Source organism: Astatotilapia calliptera, chromosome 12, assembly GCF_964374335.1.
Source record: "Astatotilapia calliptera chromosome 12, fAstCal68.1, whole genome shotgun sequence".
NCBI lineage: Eukaryota > Metazoa > Chordata > Actinopteri > Cichliformes > Cichlidae > Astatotilapia > Astatotilapia calliptera.
Window position 1 is genome coordinate 17,202,846 of NC_137433.1, and position 22,715 is coordinate 17,225,560.

Sequence of the window (22,715 nt, forward strand, 5' to 3'; positions counted from 1 at the left end):
CCGGATATAACTTTTTTTTTCTTATTTACTTCATACTGATTGCTAGTTTCTGGTCTACTTCTTCTTCTGAGTTGCAGAGTTAAATGGTGACATTTGCAACTATTCTTCTGAGGTCTTGTTTTTTTGCTCAAGTTGCAAAATGAGGATTTGTGCACAGCGCTTTAGCCTGTAGGTCAGTCATTGTTTAGGAAAATACAATTCTTTCTCTGTGTTTGTTGTCTTCCTGCTGCTTTTCATGCCCGTGATGTCGTCTGATTAAAGAATAATGAGATTCTCTTTTTCTGGATTCTGCCACAGTTGTTAGATATGTTGATATGATGACCCAGCATCATTTGCTGAACATGAGGAGAGCACAAACTGGAAGCGTAGACAAGTAAAGTCAAAAACAGCTGCTGAAGAGCAGCAGTGACTTTAGTCATGCAGTCATGGTCAGTCATCTCTAACCCCGGTTAACTGTGAGCTCATATTGGGGGTGGTGGGGGGTCATATGGGAGTTTCTCTCTGCCTTACCCGAGAGTCGTATTCGATTGGTCACACGCTCCCAAAACCTAAACTTAGCTGAGGCCATGCCTCAGATATTTTTACAGATTCTGGACTCTGCCATAAATATCCGTCGACTCATATTCAGGTCTCTTCGTCTGTTCATCTGTCCCCTTGTGTGCATGTTGTCATGTGCTTGAGAACATGCTTCAGTTATATAACCACACACACAGACACACAAAGTGTGCGCTCCGGTAGCAGAAATTTCTTAGCTCCGAGCCCTTTAGACCCCACCAATGCCATTTCTAAATGGAGGCGGTGTTGGAGGGGCAAAGGCCAGACTGATAGCAGTTAATCCGTATCTGCCTTGGGACAGTAAACCAGTATCTTGGGCCCTGTAACTGGAGGGTTTGATGCGCCAATGACGAATGCGTAGCAAGAGCAAAGGTTAATCTTTTTTTCTTTTTTTTTTAATGGACAGAAATGGTGCAGATTTAGTCATTCCACTGGTGTCCCTAGACTATAGTTTTTGCTATTTAATGTTTTTTTTTCTGTTGTTATTCTCCTTCATCTTGTTGTTGTGTTTCTGATCTATATTCATTTTCACCATGAATTTAATCACTATATGTTTCATTCATCCTTTTGTCTAATGAATTTCAGCATTCAAGCCCACCATACCCCGCTAATGAAGCACCTAGTCAGTAGATGAAGTCTGCATGCGCGTGCATCTGTAGGTGCGCACGTCTGTTGGTTCAGCCGGGAGGCTCATAGCCTGTGTTACAGCAGACACAAGTGGAACGTATGCTAAAGCTAACAGCACTTGTTCACTTTTGATACAGGATACACAAGTCAAGTCTCAGCCAAAACACATTCCTCTGCAACAGACCACTTGATTGCGCTCCACTGCTTGCTGTGTGTGTATCTTTGTGCTTCTAAGAATGTGTGTAAGTAAATATTTGCAAAGAGTAATGATCCACTACTGTGAGCTATTTAATCTTTTATTTGATTAGAGACCTTTGGTTTAATGCCCTGGATTTCAGTGTCAGTGTAAGTTGTTATTTAGCTGTTTTCATTTGATCTGAATTAAGATGAAAGGTGTTGAAGCGATTTTCTACAACCTCAAATGGGTGGAAATAGCCGCACTTATTTACTTATAAGAATCATGTATATGTGTTTTAGCCTGATTGCTGTGTGTTTTTGACTTCTGTGCCATGGATTACTACAGTACCTTCCAGTTCTTTCAGTGCTGTATGCCAAAAGCAAGCACAGTGTGTAGGAGCTAGAGGAGAAAGGGGGCTTTGTATCACATCACACACACACACCCATTTCTTCCCACCGAGCCCTCTTCTTTCTTGGAACAGCACGTCTAGCTCCTTACTCACGGCCATCCAGCTAACGTCAATCCTGCTGACTGCAGTCCAAATCAGGTGGCTCCCCTCCTCACGCTTGCACCCCAACATTCCCTGTCCCCCATGGTTATTACCACAGTGCTGTGTACCTCAGTCCTCACCCCAGGCATCGCCCATTCAGCGGTTAGTAGGAACAGAACAGGTCTGAATAGGCGCTCTGTGCGAGCAGGAACCAGTTAGATGCTGGAGCCTGAGCCAGCTTCCTTTGAAAAACAGCAGGCGTGAGCCAGGAGAGTGAGAAGCAGAAAACAACATGCCAAAAGGTGTTGTTATTGGAACATCGACCTGCCTCCCTGCATCTTTCAAGCCTGCCTCATTTTGTCATTCACTTTCCTATCCCTGCTATTTGTCTCCGAAGCTATTGGATAGCCTCACTCTGTCTGCGCAACCGCCTCAGCTTATGTCGCTTTGTTTTCCCCCCACGTTGTGTTTTATCTAGCCCTCAAGCTTCACCTTTCTTTAATCCTCCAAAGAAAATTGGAGCTTCTTGAACTTGCCACTACAGGCATGATTCAAGCCTGCAGACTGGATTTGAATCTCTGCTTGACTTTTTGTGCATTCAAGCTCACAAGTCAGTGTCAAGCGTAGGAATTTAAAATGGTGTGTTCCATTTGTAAAATGTGAAATTAAAAACATCTGAGCGTGCCGGGGCTGGTGGCGCAGGCTGGTGGCGCAGGCTGGTTATCAGATGGTGGGAGCATACGTTGCGTTAAAAAAGAATATTTGGTTGTGTGTTTAATTAAGCCTGTAGATGTTGCTTTTGTGTTTGCATCCATATGGATACAATTTAAGCTTGCGAGACGAAGTCTGCATGGTGTAGAATTATTGTGTGGAAGTTTATGAGTCTTGCAGACCATTTATTTTATGTCTTTGATGAGGTTTATGTACTGTATGTGTGGGATCTTTGCAGTGTGGATGATTGTGTTCAGTTTATTTATCTCCATCGTGTGCATCGCTGTTTTTTGATCTTTGATTGTCTTAAAATTGCTTGCATGCAATAGGAGCTCCATCAAACAGGTGGAAGCTTAACGTGATGGAGAACAAGTATGAACAGTTACCCCCATTAAACCAATCCATTACCCAGTGTGAATTCCCCTGCAGAAAGCATGACTAGCATCACTAATATACAACCCTTAAAGATGTCTCTTCAGGAGCAGCATGAGTTTGTGTCCCTGTGTTTCTACAGCAGTCCAAAGTGCCTAATTGAATCACTACTAACTGCAGGATGCTTTGCCACTGAGTTGCAGCATGCTTCTGAAGCGGTGTCGCTGGTGGGTGTCTGTGTTTGGCAGGTGGAACAACTCTGTCAGCATTTGCAGAGCTGCTGTCTGACCATCTGACAGTTCTGTCTTCATCAAGGACAAGAGGGATCTATTTAGCACTCTGATTTTCACATCATCTGTGAGACCTAGTATAATAGATTGTGGCTTGGCTGCTTTATTGTTAATGTTTGACTCATACAAATGTAAAATGACAGAAAGCAACCTGGCCAGCTTGTGTTTTATGCAGCTTGTCTCGGTTCTGTGGGTAGACGATGAATGGCTCTGCTGTAAAGGGAAACCTAAAGGCATAGGGGAATTCCAGGGTTTGGAGGCGGGACACAGCAGAAGCTGGGGCTTAAGACTGAGGTAGATCTGAGGGCCAAGGCTGCTGAATGGGGCCTCTTGTTGTGGTAGAGGGGTGTTGATTGGCATGGCGGAACTGTATGCCTCCCCCAGCCACGTCCCACACAAACTCTACTAGATCAAAAAAAAAGCACAGTGTCTCATCATGATGATCTCACTGGAAGAAACTCTCCAGCTAGATGATGTCATGCTACTGTTTTGTAGTTGGGGTCAAAAGCTCAGGGTGATAATAGGAGGGTGTGTGTGTTGGATGGGTGTATATACTCCTGCTGGATGAATTTGACTGGAGCTGTTGTTCTAAAATCTTTGGTTTTAATCTCTTTCCTTCCTGCTTACACGTACACATATGCATACAGTTGTGATCAAAGCTTTACATCCGCTCATCATGGGCATGAATATCATGGTAATTTGGGGCTTTTAATGATTTCTTTCAACCGTTCTTGTTCTAGGGTGAATGATTGCACAGCATGCATTTTTAATGACTTTAAACCAAAATTGGGTGCACACGGTTGGATTTATTTGGGATTTTCTCTAATCTGCACAGGGTGAAATGTATACATACACTTGCACTAATATTTTGTTAAATGTCACTTAGCACGTCACACCTCGACCAGATGCTTTTGGTAGCCATCAGCAAGCTTCCATCATGCTACCACCACCATGCTTGACAGGTTGTACCACGGTACAGTGTTCCTCTTAGTTAACTGCGATGTTAAACTCACTTCACTGTGGACGGTGACACTGATGTCACAGGGACGGCTTTGATCACCAACTGCGAGGACATCAGCTGTGTGTGTTGTTATAGGCAGGTAATGAGTTTCCATATGTCACAATATCTGTTTCCAATCTTATCTTCTTTAGGAGATGAAAAGGTTAATCTAGCTTATCCTCACCAGGACTAAGAAGGTGGAGAGGGATTCTTATTGGCTCTGTAGAGGAGCATGTCTCAGTATTATTGGCTGAGACAGATAGTTAACTCTGCCGAAGACGCCGCCTAAACCAGTCCCCATGCACAGACGGCCACTGGGTTATTACACAACTACACGAGTCAGTTCACTGAGGCGCTATTTCAGGCCCATAACAACACACACAGCTGATGTCCTCACAGTTGGTGACCAAAGCTGTGAAATCCATGAAGATTGACAGCGAGTGTATATATAACTGAATGCGATCACTGTTGGTGCAACTTGCATAATATTCCAGGCAGCGTGTTTTATCACGCTGGCTGTTAGATTTCTGGTGTTTTAGTGATAATGAATGTCAGGGTCAATATTTTTATGTCTTTAGCAAAATAATAATTTAAATAACATTTTATATAACTCAGATTTACAGACTGCTGAAGCTCCACATAACTGTTACAGCTGTATTTAAGATACACAGTCATGAAAGATGAATAAATGCCACCTCTCATTTTATCTGTGTCTTTTGAAACTTCTGACAAATTAAGAAAAGGAAATGAAATATCAATTTGCATATATGCAGCTTTAATTTATATATATTTGGTCTACATCTGGCATTTATGTGAAAGCATATGTCTGACTCTATATATATCTATCAGGTTTTTCAGGAAAGAAAAATATCACACTGAACATGTAAAGGTCTCAAACTTTCATACAGCCATACAGTGCCTGAGGCAGCCTGACACTGGGAGCAGATCAATGACCCCGTTTGTCTCTAGAGGTTGTCGTGTTCTCTTAAGGCCAGCAGGGGTCTTGTAGGCTCACCATCTTGAAAACAGAAGTTGGTTAATTCCCTGCTATATTTAAAAAAAAAAAAAAGGTTTGGGATTCATTCATCATGCTTGATTTCTCTAATAAACTAAAACTTAACCTAATAAAGCTGTGATTTTGATTTAGGTAGAATAGAGCAAAAGCAGCAGTTTCTATTTCAAAGTTGTGTATGTGTAGCTTTAAAAAGCTACATATGCTACAGTTTAGTTTAAGTTACACGAACAGTAGTATTTGGGTAAATGATAGACTATAAGGACTGTGACACAGCAAAGCAAACAATCATCTAACTTACTAATAACTTAATTTTTTTTGTGACTACTGGTACTGTGCAATAAAGAAATCAGAGCTTATTCGTGGGGTTGGATGTTGTGGGTTAGTCTATGTAAAACTGCCTCAACCATCATTTAATATCCTTTTTTGTTTTTCATATACTATCCGTCCTTTAAGCCATGATTGTAATTAAGATTTCATTCTAGTTCAAGCTGATGAAAAGATTGCAAATCAATCTGAGAACGTCCAGAAAATTGCTCTATAATTAGATGCACGGCTATAAAAGGCTCTCGGCAGAAAGGAAAGGAGCTGAGGACATACAGTAACGGCAGAAAGGAAGGGAAATACTTGTTTGGGGATGAGGGCTGTTGTTATAGAGTCAATAGGAAGTGCTTGAATCACAGAGGGAGAGAGCTGAGGAGGCCAGTCTGGCTCGAGGAATTTCCTCTCATCCTGTGAAATGCAGCGTAATGACACAAATGCTATCATTCATTCGGCTGGTCCGTCTGAGTTATGCAACATTAAAAAGCTGAACCTGACCCTGTGAGCATCCTATCTTTTGCCATACTCAGTGTATGTACTGCCATTTGCTAAACATGCACAGTTTAACCTTTTTCTTAATTTTTTTTTTATGTGTTAAATCTTTGCATCATTGTTTTGGTGCTGGTACTCATGTTTGTTGTTCCCTTTCAACTGCGAGTGAAAATTTGCCCCAGACAGCAACTTTTAAGGCTGGCTCCTGCGCAGCTAGTTGCTGATTAAATCTTAATCTGATTAACTGTGGGATATTTACAGCTCTGAGTGTTACGCTATCAAGGCTCATCTTGTTTTTGTTGCACGAGACTAAACTCACAGAGAGATGAGAGGACTGGAGGCAAATTTTAAGTACAGTATGGGTATGGTCACATATTTGTTTGGTACGTGGTGCATTCGGCTTTTGTGGGGGTGTCCTCTGCTCCCACAGCAAATGTCCTCAGCTAGAGCTAAAGAGCTGTAGTCCCCCATCCAGATGCACAGATGCATCATTGCCCTGTTGGAATGGACTTTGTTGCTCTATTGCTATTAGCCAAGACTGCCCACAGACTGACTCTCTCTTCCTCCATCCCAATCCTCCTACATGTCATCTGCTGCATCTTCTGACTGCATGCCTCATTCCACTTCTCAGCCCTCCCACAAATAACACATAACAAAACAACTGCGTTTTTTTGTCTTCATTCCCCGAGACTGTATCCAATCCACTGCTCTGGCATCTCGGAAAATATTAAAACAAAACTAGGGCCACTTTTGATGATCTCTGTTTATTTCCTGCAGATATACAGTTTCATAATATCCTCCTTGTGTTTTAACAAATAAAAAACATCCTGAACGTTCTATTATTAGTTTAGCAGCGTGGATTTCCTGGAGCCTAACTCAGTAGTTAGCCGATGCACCCTCGCTTTATTCCCACACCTAATTCTTGCTGGACTCATCTGTGTTTTCCATTTCCGTCGGCCCACAAATCACTCTCATATATCATCAGCTGACAAGGTGATGCGCTCCGCTGCTCCACAACTTCCCAGAGTGCCTGCATGGGTTAAGCAATGAGCAAAGGCAGTGGCAGGCATGCAAAGACAAAATGCAGAGGGAGAACCATACTTGTTTTTTTTTTTAGTTTGTCCAAATTGATAAATTGCTCTGTCAGTGGAGTTACACATGCATGTCTGCTTGTGTTGGCTGCCAGCTAATGTTATTTTATCCACATTGTGATGCCTTTATTGAAAAATTCAAGCTACAGTTAAGATTAAGCAGCTCATTAGTGCAATAATTTATGGTATGCTAGTAGTAGAGTGTCTGTAGTACATTTTTTTTAATACTAAATAGTATTGCATAATGTTCTAATAGCATACATAAATGTGACTGTGCCTCTTATCAGAGAGTGACCTGCTGCATATAAGTGAAATTCATTCCATTTATATGCTGAACTAAAAAGGCTGCATTTGTCAGTATGTCTCAGCTCTGTGGAGGTTTTGCAGCAGCAGTTTCGTGCCCTCGAAATCTTTGCAAGCAGTTCATAAAATAAAACAAAGGATTTGTGTGACTTTTTCCTTTATTCTGCTTTCTTGAAAAATCTGTTATTAATGTATCCTGACTCTTATAACCACTCACTATTTGAATTGCTGAAGCAAGGACATGAGAGAAGATGGATGTTTTGTCTGTGCTGTGCAACAGTCCAAAACAGCATATTGACAGTGCTTGTGAAAAAAAAAAAAGTTGAGTCATAACTTAAAAGAGAAAAAATCTCTTTGCCACCGTGTAGGCGGTGCAGGCACAAAGCAGCCACGTTAGATTTTACGAACACACAACCCACTTTAACTTTTTGGCCAAATTTGGAGCTGCCAAAAAATCCTGCTCTTGTCAGTTAGTTCTAAATATTTTGTAAGATTTTGGAAGAGTCCCATTGGAAAAGAAATACGTGTCTGCGTAGAGGCCTCTGCATTTCATGACAACAAACTGCTGAACGGTTTTTTTAGAGATATGTCTGACAGATTTATTTAAATATTTTTTATTACAAGCCAACAGCTTATAGGCCAACAAGTAATTTATAATAATTGAAATTCCCGCAAACATTTATTTATTTATTTATTTATTTTTTGGTGGGGGCAAATACGCAAGTCGTTTTTTGTCATTACCCCATGGCAGTGTCCTTGTGATGCTGCTCCCAAGGGACCCGCGGAGGTTTAAAATGACAGTTCACTTTTCTCTGCGCGCAGCTACACACAGACACACACACACCCGCCTCCTCAGAAGCGGCTCTCGGTTGGTCCACCAGCCGGTCAGTCTTCATCCTTCCCTTGTGCTGGTGATGTTGTGTGTGTGTGTGTGCGAGTCCCGAGTGGAGCAGCGGAGCTACTCGGACAGCGACAATGAAGACGGTGACGGGAATGAAGACGGCGCAGACGGGCTCAAACATATGACCGCCATTCGTTCTCCCACCAAAACCAGCGAGCTTTGTGGTTTCTGCGCGGATCCTTAAAACTTCCAAAGCCAATTAGCGGTACCTATTTTCGGCTTTTCAGTGGATATTTCATCTTGCCCATAAATGGAGGTCCCTCAAAGGGAAAAACTGAGTTGAGGTCTTTCACGTTGTGCGTGTGCGAGACGCTGAACGGACCCTGCTGTTGCGTAAAGCCCCCGTGCTTCCAGTTTGGAGAGTTGGAGGAGAGCGGAGTGCTTCTCTTTGGTTAGGATGAATAACTCAAAGAATCAAAGGGTAAGGTTCGCTGTTTTGCTTACTGTGGAAAGGCTGACAGCGATTGCCTTGATGGAATTGAAATTGTTGTTTGTATAGCCCAGTTACACTCTGGCTTGACCCACATGACCGTACACGAGCCCTAAAGAAGAAGCCCGTGTTGATAACGTGATGCTTACTCTGCCAGAATGCCATCAGAATATCGAATGAGCCTATCTTGAATCAATAAGCTGTTCTTTTGTTAAAATCACAACTTTTCCAACATCGCTCTTTCTGGTGCCATGATTTTAAACGTGTTGAAGAATATTGAAATAATAAACACTGTATGTACCAAAGTAAACAGTGATTGGCAGTAAGTAGAAGTTTACAAATGATCATAAGATTGTGCTACAAGTCCATAACTGGTAGGCGTTCGGCCATGGGAACAGTTATTATTAAAATAACAACATTTCCCAAGGGCTCAATGACCTGTTCATTAGTAAAAGCAATACATCACTTGTTTTTATTTGGGGGGGTTTTTGTATAATGATACTGTGTGTACTATTACTAGGGCTGGCAACTCAATATATTATTGTGGCAACACAGTGGCATCACCCAGCCTCTCAGAGTGAGAGAAACATGACAACTGTGAGACTGACTGCAGTAATGACTTACTTCTCCCAGTCATCAACCTTTCCCTTCACTTGTGAACAAATCTTTCCTGAATGGCTCGAGTTGGCAGGACAGAATTAGCCACACTTATAAACTTAACATGGGCTTTGAGAATGCCCTCACATGTGAATGTTTTCACATCTCTGTAAAAAAAAGACTGGTGTGGACTCCATGCCATACACAGTGTGTATATATAGATATATATATATATATATTTTTCTGTTTTAGTTCACCATGCTTTCCACACAGACTAAGCCGTAGGGAAAATAAAATAACACATGGAGTATGAGTACCAAAAAAGCTTTTCTCAGTATCCTATACTTTAAGTACAGAGAGCCAGGCACACTCAGGCTGGTAAGACCACTTGATGTCAATGTATGCATCAACAAAACAGAGGCATTGTTCTCTCTTCATGGCCTCACTTTGGTTACGTGAAAAGTTGCTTCCTTTTGTCTGTGTGTGTGTGTGTGAGAGAGTGTGTGTTTAGATTTTCATTTCAAAGGTCACCTGCATCACTCATATCTGGATTGAAAGAACAAGACCGATGTGATCTTTCCACTCTTGACATCCTTCTGTGTGTGTCTGTGCACACACAGTGCATATAAAGCTCAAAGCAGTATGTGTTCATTTTGTCCTGACTACTGTTACAGCCACAGCCATCTCTGATCATTAGCACTGAAAAGGTCACAGATATGTCAGAGTTCTTCCTTAGTGCCCACGTGGCACCGTCAATGCACAGAGTTCATGCTGATTGTTTCATTATTGTTATTAATGTTGTAAATAATGTTGTTAATCTTTTATGGATGTTGCTATTTGATGTACAGTTTTATATGCTGATCTTAAACAGATTCTTCTTGCTTTGAAGTGCATATCGTGTTGTGCTTTTCAGCGCCTTTGCTCTTATACAAGGAGGAAAAAATTCAGCATCCTGTGCAATTTCCCTAGCCGAGGAATCTTTGGGCCCTTGTCTTACGATCAATAACCACTTACTGCAGAGGAGCTCTCTGCAGTCAAATCTCTGCCTGTCCACAGCCTTCTATATCTCCCTCTCTCGCTGTCTCTATCGAGATGTGAATCTCCAGTGTCTCTTCTGGTTGTATCTGCCTGCCTTTCCTTTTCCACTTCCCTCCCAGTCCTCATTCACCTTTGCAGTCACATGTTATTTCCTTGCTGGCCTGTCTCTGGATTGCTGTGCGCCTGCAGTAGAGGTCATTCGGTTTCCAGTGCTGATATTGTCCATTGCTTTTTCGCTATAGGAGGTGAGGCTGCAAGAGAGAAAAACAGGGGGGAACTGCAGTCCATTACTCTGTGTACTCCATAGTACGACAGCAGTTGTGGAGTAGTGTGTGTGTGTGTGTGTGTGTGTGTGTGTGTGTGTGTGTGAGAGAGAGAGAGAGTAAACCTCTCTCATTGAGCTTCTTGTCTAAGAAATTGTAAGAAAAATGAGCCACTTATACCGTACTCCACCACGATATTGCCTTGCCGCCCACCCAATTATAGATCTTTTAACTCCAACTCATTCATATACACCCTTTCTCTCTCTCCCGGGGTTTCTTACTTTCCCACAGTCTTCTTGCCAGCTTCAGTCCTCCTCTCTGGCTTTCGCATTCTGGCTTCATTGCCCAAACGAACGCTAAACAAAGCAACTTCTAAATCTGGCTCAACGTGCCATGGCAGCACTCTCTTAGTAAGTTTCATTCCAAATTTAATTGCTTCACAAGTGCCCCAGAATGAAAGAAGAAGAGGCAAACGCAAGAAAATAGATCAGACTAGATTGATCCACAGCCACATACCTGTGTAGTCTAAGAATCACATTGGAAGGCGTGTATTTTTGTTACACAATAGACAGGTGGTTCAGTGTGATCATGCAGATGAAGTAGATGAGGACAAGTGTGATGGACAATCATAAGTAAGGCAGGTAAACAAAGAGACAGACAATTAAGGAAGGGTGATAACCACACAATGCAGAAAGAGATTGTCAGGATTGATGGTCATTGAGGAAAGAGCTAAATCCCAGACAGCTCATCAGACAAGCTCATCAGACAAGTGGATCAGAGTCAGGCCCAATCCACGTCCATCTATCACGTCTGTCTAAGGAAACAGATGCTGATCTGTCAGCCGTTTACACATCCCTACCTGACAGGCCATCTTCTTCCTGCTACTAGAGGTAAACCAATGGATTTTCATATGCCAATATAATAACAGCTTGTAGCCAATTAATTGATCTTTTTTCCCCCTTAGAGTCTGAGAGAAGCTTGATATTCTGAGCAAACACAGCCTGTCTGTCTTTTATGCAGAGGCAGCATGTTTTCAGTAGAGCAGCTGTTTGCTTTCACCATTATAGCTCGCTAATGACATACCATAACCAGGTATAAATTATGTACCTGAAGGTGCAAAATGGCAGCTTACTGTGTACGGAGCCTCATTGCGAAATGGTGATGCTCACAGATACATGTACACAGAGGTCACATAACTAAGTTGAGAACGAGAGCTTGATAATTCATGGGAGAGGACGAGCTTGTCTTATCAGGTTTGTTTGTCTTCTTTTTTCTCTGCATCTACGCAGTCAGTCAACTCTTTGGTTATGTTTGCTCAGAGGAATTGCTCTTGTGGTGCTGATGGGGCTGCAAAATGAGCACAAGCATACACAATAGATATGTGGAGATCACATGCGATGGATAATCCATCTTTCATCCCGTTCCCATGAGCCTCTGATGAAATGCTAGCACGGCTGTATAGAATCGATAGTAATAATAATATGAAAGATTTAGACTCCCTCGCTCACAAAAAGTAAACACATTCTCCCCATACATCGTGCCGCTCACAAGATATTGCGAGCTACAATGAAATCTTGCAGACATGTTGTGTCTGTGTGCCTCACACGTGTGACAGAGGATAGAAAATATTGGATTTTGCTCAGCAAGTAATATGGAAAAAGGATGGGCACACATGCTTACTAATTTTGAAATGTCCTGCTACTATCAGCTGTGTAATGTATTTAAATGCATGTATTTGTCTCTCTGTACGAGGGTTTCTGTGGACTGGAGTAGAGCCTCCATAAATACTTTAGCCTTGAGCAGTGAGTGACCCGTGACCTCTGTCTTTTTACAGCTTAACCAGTTCTGATATTTTTAGATATACTGGGCCAATAGCCAACTATGTTCCCTAAGTTTGAATTATCAAGTTAATGTTTACGTTTCAGTGTTTAAAACCATATTTTACTCTAAACAAGACAGGAAACCTTTCTCAGATGGAGATCTGTGAGCAATTTACAGTTGAAACCAATTGCAGTGGTTACTAAGGAACTTCCATTACTTCTTCTTTAACTTGGATGAATACCAGCACAAGTGGCTGTCTGGTATTTTATCAAAGGTCTTTAAGCAGTGAGCGTGGCCACGTCCTCTTTTTCTGGCAGCTGTGGCTCATGATGTAGAGCAGGTTGTCCTCTGAGTAGTGGTCTGATCACCGGGTCATCATGTGTGTATAAGAATGTGTGACTGTACCTTGCAGCAGCATGCACTCTGTGATGTCAATAAGACTGGAAAAGCATCATTATTATCAGTTTCAAGTGAGCTAAAATGTTTCTGAATTGTCTGTGCACATTGAGAATAGTGCACCTAACCTTTCCAGATAAATGCCTGCTGACAGGATGTGAGGACAAATGGGATTCAACGTGAGCACTAATGTAGGAGCCTGGGAAACACAGTCCAGCCCGACTTGTGTGTGTGCGTTTCAGCGTGCGTTTACTTCCAGTAGATTTACATGTCAGCAGAAAAAGGCCGTACAATGTTCTGTTCAAGTTAAATAAATTGTCGAATTGTCTGTCTCCTTGTGGATTCTCTCTTTGAAGATAAATGGTTGAGTAAATGACTGAGTTTTTTCACTACTTTCGTGTGTATGGATGTAAATACGAACACCTCGCCACACCACTAGTCTGTTGAAGATGTTCTGTACGGCAGAGATAAGAAGCGCACGTGGACACGCGCGCATTTGCCGCGATTAATTATGCTCCTCGTGCTCTTGTTCTTTTCGCTTTTCAATCTCAGTTGCCCTTATCCGCCTTCTTGCCTTCCCGACTCATTTTCTCACTGTCTGTCACTAAACTGACACACATTTGTGTGCACACATGCACAGGGAGACTCCAAGGGTTAATGTGGACCATTAGAAACCAGAGCAGACTGTAAGTGCTGTAAAGTGGCGCACAGGCAGGCTCGTGGACTGTAAGTGGCTCTCACTTTACATGTGTTTCCCATGACACATGACATTGATATGACTTTCATTAATCAAGCCACTGAAACAAATACTGCTTTTACTATCTGTGATACCTCCCTTAGCGTTTGGATCTTGGAGTGTGGCTCTTTCAGAATGCTGTTAATTAAGGATACCTCGTAACCTATTTATTTATATATTACAGTAGATAGTAAAGGCAGGTAGATCATAGTGCCTCTTTTTATCATCTTAAAAGCTAGAGTCAGCCCCTGCACACTGACAAATGCACACACAGCTCCCAGCCTCATCTGTCCCCTTTTTTTGGTCATTTCACCCTCAGGGCAAAGAGCCAGGGTCAGTGTAGTGATATCTAGTTCTTCTCTAAGTCAGCTCAGTAATCCAGCAGCTTCATGAATATTATAATGAACTCATTTCAGAGCTCTTGCTCGTCGATAGTGGTTCACGGACACACATACACAAATACGGGAGGACACATTTGTTCTGCCTTGTTAGCACGTCTTCTTCTTTATCTTTCTAGTTTATAAAACCTACGTGGCGAATAAAAAGTATCACCTCCCCTACACCGGATCTCACATGGGCCAGGCGCATGAGGTTATATACACATGCAGGCATATAGTCTAAATAAGTAGAGGGCTAGAAGCATTCACTTTTCAGATTTACCCACATTAGTATGGTCTTGGCCCCGCATGCATAAAACTCAACTGAATCACCCCGTGCGTGTCTGCTGTACAGGAAAGAGAGCGCAAGACAACAGGGGGGAGTGTTTGTCAGGCTTAAATGCTAGTTAGGCCAGCTGAGCTAATTAGCCCAGATTTCCTCGTCCTGATTCAGAGAAGGAAAGCTCTGGATTACTGAGTGTGTATCTCCAAAAATGTGCAAGGCTGTTGAAACTCGAGGGATTTGCAAAAGTCAGCTAATGAGAGCTTCACAATTCACTTCGAGTGTTTTGATTGGTTTCTAATAGTGAGATAACTAGTCACCCCTCACCCACGCTGAGGATGAAAAGAAGCTTAATGGTATGGGACCCAGCAGGAGGTGCCTCTCTCTTTCAGTAACCTGCTACTGTGACCTCTCGGCCTTCTAAACTCTCCCTTTGTGCCTTTAAGCTGCTCCTCATTTGCCATTTGTCCCAGTGACCCCCACCCACCCCCAGATGAATACTCCATCCTGTGACCTCATAAACATTACAGCCATACAATATTTCCATCTCATGACAGACTGAAGGGCGTCGTAGAAAGGTTGAAAAAACGAAACACCCGATTCAAGTAAATCATGTAATACTGTTGACCAGACAAAGCACACGTGAAAAAAGAGGGCAAATATTTTAGCCTGTCAACCTGAAAATGTGAACATCACATCTAGGTCCTGTCCTTGCGTCCTCCTCCTTTTCTCACACCCATCCAGGGTGTGAGGTAATGTGTCATTCTGAGAGCCATCAGTCAGCATAACAAATGTGCACGCACACGCCAAAGTTCTTAGGAGATTCAGATGAATGTTTTTCAAGGGAAAGTGTTGTGTCACCTTCCTCGCTCAGGCCCTTCACAGCCATATATTAGCTTGAGCGCTAAGTAACACAGCCAACTTCCGTTCACAGACTAACGCTTCTCTTCAAACCTCAACTTCAGGTGATGGGAAACGAACAGGCTCTGAAAACACGTGAAAAATTCCTGCACGGTGCGGATTAAAATGTCACGTCGTTCTTTTTTTTTCTTCTTTTGCCTCATGTGGGTCTGTTAAAGGGATTAAATCCCTTTTCCTGTTTCACCCCACTTCGATATGTACTGGCAGAGGCCTCTCGTTGAAAGACACCAGAGTGGTCTTTGATCATTTGCTTAAAAAGACCTGCGTCAAACCAATTCCTCTTTCCAACCCCTTTTTTTCTCATTCTCTGCCCGGGTCTTTGGTTTACAGGAAAAGCCAGCTCGGTTAATAATAATGTGTCAACTTAATAGTCAGTGGCTGTTTCAACATGCAGTGCACAACACTTGCTGTGTTGATAAGGTGTCCCTGATGCAGTTACAATTTTTGCTGAGTGTGTGTGCTTTTTTGTAATTTGTTAACTGCTTCCTGCAGCTGCCAGACAGTTCAGTCAGCCAATTACTATCATTAGGGTTCCTCTGTGACTGTTTGATCGGAAAGAAGGCTTCTTGGTCTGTCCCCTAATTCTCCTAATTCTAAACATGCAGATTGTGTTTTCTTCATTTTATTGAAGCACTACCCAAGAATATGATTATTACCCTAACAACAGAAGTTTTTTCGTAATGTTTTTGTAGCACTGCTTTTAGATTTGGGCTTATGAATCTAAACGGATTTACAATCTGCTCATTTGTGTCGGGACATGGCATTATTTCGTGTTTTGAATGCGCCCCACTTTGTTCCCTCTGGTCCTGACGAAGTGAAATAGAAGAGAAGCAGGAGGGGGTGCTGCTGTTATTAGTGTTCTTGTGTTGCCGATATTCATAACAAAGTACCCCGCGTGATGAATGTATATCTGTTTTTCCAGCCCGCGGTTATTTACGAGTCTGGTCTGGAAACTGTGTGAGGTTTTTCACAAATCTATACTGTGCAGGCCTGTTACTTACATGCTGGGAGACCACACACACACGCATGCTGTAGATACACTGTCCGACATGCAGGTGCACATATATATCCAGCTGTTATCACCACCTATATGCTGACTTTTAAATAATGCAATCCCGGGTTTAGTGTGCACAGCCATGTAAGAGCAGTCGACCTCTAGAGTCTCTATAAATTGCTGAATGATCACTGCTTGGCAGACTCTGAGCTCCCTGCACTCTCTTGAACTTCCAAACAAATTTGTTTTATAGCCCAAAATTCACTCCAACGTTGTTCTCCTTAGGGCAGGTTGCCAAAAAAACAAGTACACTTGCAAGTACAGAATGCACCGATAGAACAAATACACACTGATGCGCCTGCATTTGGTTCTTTGCATACAAAGCAGGCATATGCCTGCAGCTTAAAACGTGATTTAGGACACAGGCGTATGCATATCATTTCTTTCTTTAGCACTTTCTTCTCTGGCTCCACCCAGTCTGCGCAGGGACCCAGCTGCAGTATAACATACTGCCTTTGTGTGAGAACAGCTGGCTGCAAAGTCACTTGGACACGGTCTCACATACAGACGCAGTGCTCACGCAGATACGCATGTAGTTTTGCGTGCGAGCAGAGATGAAACGGTCTCTGCTGTTTGGCAAATAATTGGATGCATAAGCTTTTGGGAAGAGAGGGAGTTCGTGGTGATTAAGCTATAAGAGCAACCCCATAACAAATCACCTCTGTGATGACATCAGCATGTTGGCACCTAGACCTGCATACACTGGCGCATTTTGCCTCAAGTGAGCGCCCAGGGAATGAGTAAGTGTTAAGTGCGTCCTGCCAATGGAACAGGCTTGGACTGCTTTGTAGCCAGCTTCACTGTCATAAAAGCAGCATACACTCCACCCATTTCTGCTTCTCTATCTTTCACGACCAGTGCCAAACCAGTTCCCTTCAGTGTTGTTGTGCTCTGGCTTCCCTGCACCAGCTGGACTCTGAAAGACTGTCTGATGAATGCAGTCATTGTTTTTCAGTGGTTTAGGTTTGGTTTTGGGATTGTTTTTTGGAGGGGTTTTTTTCCTGTCTGCTCCTAATCTTACTCCAGTCTACATGTTATGTAAACAGTCATACATATGTGCATGGGATGCATTTTTCATGTGCACTGGTATTTGTCTGTACACAAATATAACAGTGGAGTCTGCTATTACTGCCTTCTGGTTCCCTAACATCCCAACACACTTCCTTTTATGCATTTATCCACAGTCTAGCCATTCTGCTTCCTCAATTTTTTAAACTCCTTTCTCCCTATGTCTGTATCTTCCTTCTGAGTTTTCATTCTCTCAACTGATTTGCTATTGATTTTTTTTTTTTTACTTCTCTTCATTCATCTCTTACTTTTTTCTTCTTCTTTTTTTTAACCCTGTCAGCTGTCTCCATCCTTAGCATAGCTTACAGCCATGCTCTGGGTGTGGGAGAGGAAGAGGGTAAGCAAGAGGGAAAGTAGCGGAAGAGGGTGGAGAGGAAGGCGAGGCACATAGTTGTGGCTGGCTAATTGAAAGCCAGCAGTTTGGTCAGTAAAGTCCCAACGTATGGGAGTGGTCAGGAATTTGCTAGCCTGGGTTTTGTGTGGATGTGTGTGTGTGTGTGTAATAAATCCAGAGCACATTTGTGTCAGTATGAAAGTCTGTGGCCATAAAGATTGACAGATTGTGGGTGTTTTTGTGAGTGCCTGCACAATACCATTTCCCTGTTTGTGTGTGTGTTTCAGTCCTGCTGATGCTATTGTTCACAGTTATCATCACCACCTCTTTTAAATCTGCCTCTTTCCCTTTTCTGCTAACCTTTTTTTCTTTTTCCAGTCAGCTGTGGTGTTCGTTCACAAAGAGTTAAGAGTCAGCAAAGAAAGAAAAGGTGGTATGGTTCAGTGGTCTTAAGAGAAATCATTCTTTGTACTGGTGAAGGATACTCGTTCCATCCCAGTTTACACAATCGCCTTTGTGTACTCTTATCCCCTTACAGGGTGAGGCGAGCAGGAGGACAATATTTACTGCTGGTATCCTCGTTGATTTCTGTGGTATATACTACATGTTTCAGACATCCCACGCTTCACTGTGAACATGCTAGGGATGCAGTAATCTAACAAGACTACAGGGTCCACATTACAGCCACGCTGGCAGCTCTGTGAGTCTGCACGTGGGCAGAGCGGTCACTGAATATTAGCATTAGCGCTCTAACACACTGACAGTTAGATATGCTCAATATATGTGCATAGCGTTTTAGCATAATTAAGCAGAGGGATTCATGCTGTTACCTGTGAAAATTCTTCCCGACCTAGTATTAACTGTTCATCCTGCCCTGCGTGACTTTCACCCACAGGCTGTTTGAATTATTATGTAATAACCCTAACCCCTAGGTCTAATCCCACGCTTTAACTACGACCGTCTGGCCTGTGTAGAGATAGAGGTTAGAGGTCAAGGGTCAGCGATCTGAACAGGAAAGGCTATTCACGCAGAACAGCACATCGTAAACAAACCATTACACACCATCTGCAGGGGCGTCAAATCCCGGAGCAGCGCGTGTGTCTTTGCTTGTTTGTGTAGGTGTGCATGTTGGTGTCTCTGTGATCACACCCACAGACACGCAAGTGAGGATCAACACAGCCAGACGGGGACAGAGAGGTGACAGAAAGTGACCATCTGGTAGCCAGTGAGGCATCAAATTACCTTCTGAAAGGTTACATTAGCATTATGCATATACTGTGTGTGCCATAATGACACTTTTAAATAGTTCCATTATCGAACAATTATCTGCAACCCAGCAGAGTTACAATGTGAGGAAAAACAATTTGTGGTTTAAATGAAATATTTAGACAGGAAGGACGGCCATGAAATTTTCCACAGATGATTTGATGAACCCTGTAAACATCACTGATAACCAAATCTATCTACAAAGGGCTAGCAGCAGGTCACACTTTACTCTTACCTTTATTAAATGTCTTATCATCTGGAGGACAGATTAGCATATTCATGATGAATCCTGTTGTTTTGAACATGGAGTGTTTTCCTCTAATACCGCAATCAGATTGATTTCTGTGGTTTTGAGAAAAATGTGTCACCCACTAGAGCCAGCAGCTTTGTGTGGCTGGATACATAATTCTGGTGCGCATATTTATGTCTCCCTTGGGGTAATTTTTAATCACTCTGGTGATTCCCTTGATGTTTTGTCTGGTGTATAACAAGTAAAAATTCCTATTTATGTACTCAGGTTGACTAAATGCTACAACACTAAATGATTTCCCATCTGTTTCAGCTTTGCTTTGCATCAGGCTCTTTGTCTTTTCCTCTCCGCACATCAGCAAATATGAGCGTCTTAAACTGAGATGCATTACACAGCAAACTTTATGCTTTCTTAGGGTTGGCATGCTGGTAGCATTTAGCCCCGAGCACCACTAAACCTCACAGAGCTTCTAACATTGTTGCTACACATACCTTTACAACATCTAAATGGCCAACCTCTTAATTATGCGATTTTCTTCCTTTAACCATTAAGCTTTGAAAAGACTCTCATGTCTTCATTCATGTTTGTTCTTTTTTCCCTCTTCACCCCTGCTCATTCACAGAGCTTTCTGCTTAATTACATCTACAGCAGAGTTGTTATATAAACAAGCACCTTTTTCCTCTTGCCAAATCTTTGTCTCTTTAGCTGCCACTTTTGTTTTCCATCAACCCTTCAGTTTTTCATCATCTTCCTCACCGGGATCCTTTGTACCTAACCTTTTAAAAATATAATCACATTTTTTGTTACTTTTCTCAATTCTTGCAGTTCCCCTTCAAAGTTTCCTCTCCTCTCGTCCTCCACCCACACCTTTCACCCTGTCAACACATATCTCCTCCTTTTGTCTCTGTTCCTCTTTTCTGCTGTTTTCCTCAAGATTCTCCCTGTTTCCTCTGACGGCTCCGCTTCCCGTCTGTGTCTTTGCTTGATGCTCAGCATGCCCTGCATCCCTGTCGCCTAACCACCCTTCCTTCATCTTCGTTCTTTCTTCTGTCCGTCCTGCCATCATCACAGGCAGTCAGAAATGCCCACTGGTCTAACACCTGCCGCTCTGAACACACAGCGCATGTGAGCTTACGAGGTTGTGTTTGTCCACGCCTCTGAGTATTTATGAAAGATCATGAAAAGAAAATGTCGATTCGTTATGGCATGTGTGTATGCCTGTGTTGTTAAGTGTTGAACTCAGTCTGTTTTTTTGTACCCTACTGGCCTGACGTAGAGCCAGACTTCTGGATTAGACGTGGATCTAGGCTGCTTGAATTCTATTCTGAGATCCCCAGAAGGAAAAGCCTGTTAAATTAGCAGCTATAAATACAGGACTTCCTCCCAGCAGGTCACTCTAAGACCTACTGCACCGACATGGACAATTTCTTTGCTCCCTATGCATGTACAGAACTGAACCCCCCCCCCAAAAGCATGTTTACACTGAGTAGGAGATGCTCTGTATCTCATTGTACAACTGTATAGTGACAATAAAGGCATTCTATTCTATTCTATGTGTGAGTGTGTGTCTTTATGGGAGTGTATGCATTCTTGAGAGCTGTCCAGGCAAGCTTACGTCTAGTGCTGCATGTGTGGTTTGTGGCATTACTGCTAACAAGGACACTGGCCTTTCACTCTTTAAGAGTCACTCCAAATTTCTTTTTTCCTTTTTTTTGCTTTACCCATATAACATAAAAAAGATGCAGTAATTTTATCACTAACTTACTCATTGCCTGCATTCACATATAACCTGTAACCTATGATAAATAAGTGAAATGTCTACATTAGGCATCTCAAGCATCAAGAACACTTGGTATCATGGAAAGTTTGGCATAAAATGTCACATTTTACTGCAAATTCTTTTGTTTTTCACATGCATTTTAATGCCAAGTATAGTATTGTGCAAATGTCTTGAGCCACTCCCTTTTTAAAGTGGTCCTGGGCAATAGTTCCTTCAGCTATTTGTTTATTTTCAATCAATTTTCAATGTTAATATTTTGTTATATCTCTTCATGGGACAACACTGAAGATATGTAAAGTAGTCAGTGTACAGCTTGTATAACAGTGTAAATTTGCTGTCCCCTCTAAATAACTCAACACGCAGCCGTTATTGCCTAAACCGCTGCAAAGTAAATGCTCATGAAACAGTGCTTGACCTTGAAAATTAAAATTTCCTCTTGTACCTCATAGTCATCCAGTTGATAACTGTTATGTTTATACTGTTGTTATAATTTGATCACCTTGATTTTTCAAGAGTGCTGTAATTGTTTTTGGGGCAGTAAAAGCGTTCATTTAATGATGGAGGCTATTTGTTTAGCCACGTTGTGTTTAACAGCTGCAGTGTAGATTGTGCATGACTCTAGAGTGATCATTATCTCACTGCTGTGCCTGATAGTTCTTCTGTTAGAGTGTTTCTGTGGAGAAATCTCACATTCATCCCTTTTTAATGTGATATCCTGTTACTGTAGCAAGTAAGGAGAAAGTACTGCTGGAGCGCTTATGACAGACAGTGTTTTTGGTGGTTTCTTCTAGGCAAGGAGTTATTTAATTCATGTATGATTTATAATTTCTAGTATAGCTTTCACCACCATGCAGAAACAATGTGGTCATATCCTAAGAAGCATTTCTTTCAGTGCAGCGGTTAATCACACAAAACCTCAGGTTGTAGTGCAGTCCAGCGAGAATCTGCGTCCAAATGTAAACTTTCCCATTGAAATCAAATTCATTCCCCTCCTGCTGGCTCTCTGCTGAACAAAAGTGACTTATTCTTAAAGAGAGAAAGAGAGAGAGAGAGCCAGGTAGAAAGGAGAAAGAGCATGTGGAGGACAAGAAAGAAAAGCCGATTGAGGACGGTGGAGTGGAACGGATGGGGTCTAAGAGGAGGTGAATTATAAAAGCTTAAATGAAAAGAATAAAAAATTCATAGGAATCAGACAGAGAGAGAAGATAAATGAGTAATATTGGAGTAGCGGAGAAAGGACGAGGCATTTATCAGGCAGAGAGCGCTCGGAGCATTAGAGGTTATATTTGAGGACAGCGGATTCTTGTTAATGTATCGCCGGAGATGGCGAGCAGACACGCTCTCACACACGTGCTTCAGCAGTCAGGGAGAGGTTGAACACCATCTGCTCAACAATAAAAATAATAATAATAATAATAATGATAATAACAGATTGTTTTCAGTTTAAAGATAACCTTACTGTTCTATACTTCTTAACTGGAATTTACACAAATGCTTTTGCAGGCCGGGTGGATTAGCATGAACCCTTAAGCTTAGTCAAACTTTTCTTTTCCTTGAGCTTCGTTTGAATCCTGCGTTTATTTTTGTGTTTGTGAATACTTGTGAGTACTGTATATCTACATTGTGTTTTCATTTCTGAGCAAAGTTAAAGTTTGGGGGTTTATTTTGTTTTCGTTTTTTTACTACACCCATGTGACAGGTTTCTTAAAGCACATTGGCTAGATTTAGTTTGATAGCGCAGTGCTGTTTTTTCTTTAG

At 42.1% G+C, this 22,715-nt stretch overlaps 1 protein-coding gene across 5 annotated transcripts in view; it reads left to right on the forward strand.

Annotated features, from left to right (window-relative positions):
- The window catches only part of rtkna (rhotekin a), a 53,710-nt gene that overhangs the window by 19,278 nt on the left and 11,717 nt on the right, over window positions 1-22,715 (forward strand). The window contains exon 1 of one of the 5 annotated variants that reach the window (XM_026187312.2): window positions 8,022-8,764. The exons of the other annotated variants lie outside the window; for them this stretch is intronic. Within the exon in view, the coding sequence (XP_026043097.1) occupies window positions 8,741-8,764 (24 nt within the window). The 5' untranslated portion in view covers window positions 8,022-8,740. Of the gene's footprint in view, window positions 1-8,021; window positions 8,765-22,715 lie in introns of those variants that run through there. 5 annotated transcript variants of the gene reach the window in all.